The 6,000-nt window shown below is 37.0% G+C and overlaps 1 protein-coding gene across 1 annotated transcript in view; it reads left to right on the top strand.

Moving 5' to 3' along the window:
- Nucleotides 1-6,000, top strand: part of PLB1 (phospholipase B1) — a 79,463-nt gene that overhangs the window by 24,685 nt on the left and 48,778 nt on the right. Inside the window, exons 18-22 of the mRNA XM_010706793.3 lie at nt 163-221; nt 1,269-1,342; nt 2,683-2,726; nt 3,469-3,577; nt 4,421-4,472. Coding sequence (XP_010705095.1) covers nt 163-221; nt 1,269-1,342; nt 2,683-2,726; nt 3,469-3,577; nt 4,421-4,472 — 338 coding nt within the window. The remainder of the gene's footprint in view (nt 1-162; nt 222-1,268; nt 1,343-2,682; nt 2,727-3,468; nt 3,578-4,420; nt 4,473-6,000) is intronic.

Here is a 6,000-nt window from a genome sequence, read left to right as displayed (position 1 = left end):
TTTTTGATGACTTGGTATCTGTCATTCTGAGCTGTTGTCATCATGGTTATTAAAATTATGACTTTGCAATACTTTATGTTTATACTAAACAAAAGTTCTGATAACCATCACTATTTTAAGTTTTCTTCATTTTTTCCTTCCTGCTGCTTTTATTTTTATTAGTTCATAAGTTGAGACCAGCAGATATTCGAGTGATTGCTGCTCTGGGAGATTCAATCACAGTAAGTAAAAATTGCTGGTTAACCACCATTAAAGCAAGTAATGAAAGACCATTTCTGAATTTTAAATTGAGAGTGCATACAGATATGCCTTATTGAGTCAAATGCAGTTTTCACATATTTGTTTCAATACTCCACCTTGACTGACTGGTAATCAGATAATGAGTCAAATGTGTGCATGGTTCCCATTTAAAGTCCACGAGAGTGCTGAACAAGGAGTAACTGCAAGATTGGGTTGCATAGCAGCACAAATACCCTGCTAGAGTGGACTTGTAACTTGCTTTTCTTTATTGATTCTATGCAGCAATCAAGGTGTTGTCCTTCAAAGCTATTAGTAAGCAGAGTAAGCAGAAGATTCTGCCGCTAATGTGAATACATAAAATAAATATAAATAAATATAAATAATATAAATAAATAAAATAGAAAGCCGTGTTCATTTAAACCGACTAAATATTTGAGAAAAATTACAGTGGATTATCAGGTGTATCAAGTAACTCATGTGAAGAATCTTTTAGCACTGCTCCTGGAGATACATAAAAGGGTTACACATAGACTGGCTGTGATTCTTCAATCGGCGATGACTATTTCACTGCTCATATTGTAACTCATATTTCTTATTTCTGTAACAACTACTGTACTTAATCTTTGCAACCCTCTTTCTTGGGGAAAATGGGAGAAGGAGGATGGAAAATCACTGTACCATGTTTTAATGCAGTGAACGTAAAAATGAATTATTCATTCAAGGCCATTGCTATTTTATTCCTTATGCAAATTTAGAATTATATGAACATTTTGAACACACTCAACCACCTTTTCCTCACTTGATCTAATCAAGAAGTTGATAGAAGTGGGTAATTTACTGGAGCAGAGTTGAAATACCCTCAGCCCTTGATCCTCTTGAGAAAAAAGATCTGTTATATTTTGGGAAGATGATACAGCTTGCCTTGTTAACATTCTCCTGAATTATTTTCACTAGGATAAGTCAGAGAACTAGTTATTGTACCAGTTCTTATTTTTTGAAGGTGATCTCTGTTTCTCCTCTGCTTCCAGGCAGGTAATGGGGCAGCATCCAATCCCCATGATGTTTTGGATGTCCTGACTCAATACCGAGGTATTTCTTGGAGGTGAGTACCAAGAATTCCCACCAATAGCAGGGAATTAATTTTCTTGGAGTTACGCATATCCGCTTGTTTTTAGATAACAAGTGGAGATTTTGTGGAGAGTGATTTTGACTGTGTTTTGTATAAAACTGGTTGTGGTTTTACTTATGATAAATAAAGTATTCACACCAGTGACTATCTGAAGTATAATGTAGTGTGGCTGGTCTAAGCCTGTATGCGCAAATGAAATGGAGTCATCATCAAGATGGCCCCTTCTTTCTCTCACGGTTGCAGCTGTTGCAAATCCCAGATCTCAGTTCAAATGCACCACTTAGGCATTCTGTATTTCTGTCCCTGCTATTTCAATTGCCCGTCTGTTCTTTCCCACTGTAGCCTATGTCATTCATTTTTCTCATTTAGAACTAATGGTCTACAAAAAGCCAGGATGAGGTCCTTTTTCTTCCTGCTCTTTCATCTGCAGTCAGTATTTCCTCAGCCCTTCCCCAGTACTATTTATATTATGCAAAACACATGTCAGTTATTAGTACAGACTTGTACATATGCAACATTTTAATAGACAGGTCAAAAAGTAATTCTAAAGAAAGATCATTGTGTTCATTTAGTACTTTGAAAGTGCTTGACTTAACACAAACCTGCCAGGTTGATCTGCTTAAGTTACTACCCACCTGAGAAGCTGCAGATTTATAGAGATTTAAACAAGTACTAGAGCACTTCAAAATATTCTATACCAAATTAAAGGGATGCTAGAGAGTTGTAAGTTCCTATTTTAATATTTTCATCTGTAATAATGTTCTACTGATTTTTCTGGGGAAAAAAAAGTATGCTAGCATTCTGTAGCACACAGATGATGAATGTCACCAGTCTGGTAGCAGTCTTCCAGTTGAATGAGATGGGGGTAAAGGGTTGGGGAGTAGAAAAGATGTTGAGTCTGCTTATCACACTGAAATATCTACTTTTGGAATCTGTTATAGGTAAAAAAAAAAAATTATTAACTACAAATTGAAGTAATAAATATTTTAACAGAGATAACAATAGTAAAATGGCAGCTTTTTAACATTTTTATTTCTGTCAGCAGTGTTTTAGCGTCTCTCACAAGATGTGAGAGACTGGAAGGGCAGTTAGTATACAGGGCTGCTACTATAATTACAGTTATGATGGTCTCTCTGATTTTTTGATCCCTTTGGTATGCACACAAAGGCTGTGCTTTGAGTTAATACTAACAATCAGTAGGGAATGTACTGTGTTCATGTACAAAAAGCGCATGAGGGGAGCTCTCTTACTTAGTACACTGCCTTAAGAAATCCATTGTATTTTAGAACATTTCTTGTATTTTTTTTTTTAAGTGTTGGAGGAAATGAGAACATTAGCACGGTCACGACACTAGCAAGTAAGTGCATTTTTCCATAAACCTGATAAATATCTGGAACTGTTTGATAAAGCATCCTTTATTATTAATCAAATAAAAAATTTTTTGAAGGAGGACTTACTATTTGTATCATGACAGAACCAATCATTTTGTTTTCAATGTCCAGTGCTGAGTAGAATTTGCTTAACAGCTGGAATGTAATTTGTGTGTGACTTAACCATGTATTTGTCATTCTTACGGTTTGGTTGTTTCTGTGTTCTTCTGTTAGTTATAATTCTATCCCAAATGTGTTGGGGTTAGATGAGTCAAAGACACTAGATCATAACCTAAAGTAACTGGCTTGACTGTATGGGAAAGTTGTTTTAGGCAGGTGTGGAATCATTTTACAAGTTCAGATTTTATATGCACTAGAGATCAGAGCATTTTAGTTCCGTGATGTTTGTAAGGTTGCTCTGCAACCCAAGATCTGGAGGGACATCCAGGTCTTTGGGTTTAAGGCATCTGGAGAGATGAGGCCAAAGGATTTGATTCCTACCCATCTCCATTTAGCGAGACAGAATGAGTCTCTTGCCTGAACATAGGGTAACATAGCCTGAATTACCAAGCAAAAAGATATTTTTGGCCCTACACATTTCTTCAGGGTTAATTTTTGACAGATATCTCTTAAAGCTTTTAAGTGTTCTTGTAATAAGATCTCATCTTTATGACTCCACTTGTTATTGCTGAAGTAAGCAATGTTTCATGGTGTTCTCTTTTTCTGCAGACATTCTTCGTGAGTTCAACCCATCCCTGATAGGATATTCCACTGGCACTGGAACGCAAACTACAGAAAATGCTGCACTCAACCAAGCAGTTGCAGGGGCTCAGGCAGAGTAAGATGAAAACTTTTATTTTGAACAGAAAGTTGATTTTTCTTTTAAAACTTGGTGTAAATCCTAGAGTGTGTCAGATAAGGCTGGCAGGCAAACCCAAACGTATTTCTTTAGTCCATCTTTAGCATGAAAGCTTAGAAATTTAGTGGAGGCTTTACAATTTTTCTTTTCTGTTAAATAAAAGCTTTCTCTAACATTATCAACCAAAGCACTTCACAGGCACTGATCAGAAAGCTTCGCATCCCTATTGTGAGTATCTCCACTGCACTGGAGTTATATTCCAGTCCTCTTGTCAGTAGGACCAAGATTTCCTATAGAGAAATCAAGATTAAAAAAAATGGATTGCTTATGGTCAGTCTGTGGGTAAAGCTGGGAATTAGCTAGAGATCACTATGCTCAATCTTCTGTGAAATTCATACAATATCCTTTTTTCTTGGGAACACTTCTTATAAAACATGCATCAGTGCTTGAGGCCATGTGATAACACTGATGCGTGCATGGATACTTCAGTGATGTGTATATTAATAGCATCTATCTGATGTTGAGAAGGAGCAAAGTGCATTTGGTTTATGATAGCACAGTGTGTTTTCTACGTATATCATTTACAGAAGTGTAACTACGCAGCATTTGCAAAGTGCTCAAGTGCTTGTTGTATGCTGTTTTCTCACTTTTTTCATCACTGTCTCAAAATATAGCATTTTCTGGGTATTCATGCCTCTCATCCTGCATGCAGTGAAAACTGGAGTCTCAGTATTTTTTTAGTTACAGATGCCCATTCATCAGCTTTTTTCTTTGCCTTGCTGTCTGTGCAGGACTTCTTTTTTATTTTTATTTAATTTTTAGGGATGTTCCTGCACAGGTCAGAAGACTGGTGGACCGAATGATGAATGACAGTGTGAGTTTAACGTATCATGAATATCTTACAAAAGATGAAGTAATTTGGCATTGTTTTTAGTAACAGCATAACACGTTACAGCAAATGCTAAACATAAAACTATGGGTACAGCAGTGCACAGTGTAACATTCAGTACAGAATCATATGTAACTTTGTCTTAGCTGAATTTGTACCAGTATGTGATAGGTCGGCTGTGGTTTAACCCAGCAGGCAGCCAGACAGCACTTGGCTATTCACTCACTCCACTCTGTTGAGCAGAATCAGGGAAAGAACTGAAAAGTGAAAGAACTCATGGTCTGAGAGAAGGAAAATTTAATAAGGCATGAAAAAACATACAAAGGTGAGGGGAGGAGAAAGGAAAAATCAACAAGAAGAAGAATAAACAGAGAGAGTGTGCAGTGTAATTCTCACTGCCAGCTGACCCATGGCCCAGCCAGTGTCTGAGCAGAGGCAGCAATTCTGGCCAGCCTCTCCCCCAGTTTTACTACTGAACATGGTGCTGTATGGTAAAGGACATCTGGTATGGGACATCCCTTTCACCAGTTTAGGTCAGCTGGCCTGGCTGTATCCCCTTCCATCTCGTTGTGCACCTACAGCACCTTGCTGGCAGGGCAGCACGAGGAGCCTGAAAGGCCCTGGCTCTAAGCAACAACTGAAACATCCCTGTATTAACATTATTCTTATCCTAAATCTAAAGTACCATACCAAATACTAGGAATAAGATTAACTCTATCCCAGTTGAAACTAGGGCATGTTTTTGTTTTCAAACCCAAACAATTGTAACCTTTCTATCATTTTTACCTTCACTGGCTGGCTCACTACTTCCCTCTCAACCTACTTCATTATGTTAGGGTTCTCTGCTAGGATTTTACTTAATTGTTTTGTAAGTGTATTTTTTTGCCAGCTGTGAAGATGCTGGATGTTGAGGACAAATTCTTTAAATGGCAAGTCATACAGAGTGAGTATGGGAAGGACTTGTTTTCATTAAAAATAATTTAGTCTCTTCTCTGAGTTAGTCATCAACTGACTTCTGCCTTCCACACTTTTTGTTAGGAATTATTTGATTAATGATCTATAAAATAGGTATTAGGCTGAGGATTTACGTATTTTTCACCTAATTACTGCTTTGAATGTTTACCATTTGTAATTTGACATATGTGCTATGCAATCAGTGACCTTGGTTACACAGTACTATTTTGATATTCTGATTGTGCATTTGGAGAGCAGCCAAGAAGCCTTCAAGATAACTGTGTACATATCTACTTTGAATAATCAGGTGAATACATATTGGCAGAAATATTTGCATACCTTCCCTTTTTTGTGCACTTTGTGTATAAGATTTTACTTTTACAAGATCTTACTCCAGCTTTGTCTGAAATGAGATTAAAAGGGATACCAGCTTACAAAAAAGAAGTTGGATAGTTTTTATTCACACTAGTATTTGCCAAGGCTTTCAAGGACTACTCTGCCGTATTCATCAGCTTGGAAACATCACACAACAAATGAATGCAAATATGCTTTATATAAT

Source organism: Meleagris gallopavo, chromosome 2, assembly GCF_000146605.3.
Source record: "Meleagris gallopavo isolate NT-WF06-2002-E0010 breed Aviagen turkey brand Nicholas breeding stock chromosome 2, Turkey_5.1, whole genome shotgun sequence".
In the NCBI taxonomy this organism is placed as follows: domain Eukaryota; kingdom Metazoa; phylum Chordata; class Aves; order Galliformes; family Phasianidae; genus Meleagris; species Meleagris gallopavo.
This window is presented reverse-complemented; position numbering and strand designations above follow the sequence as displayed.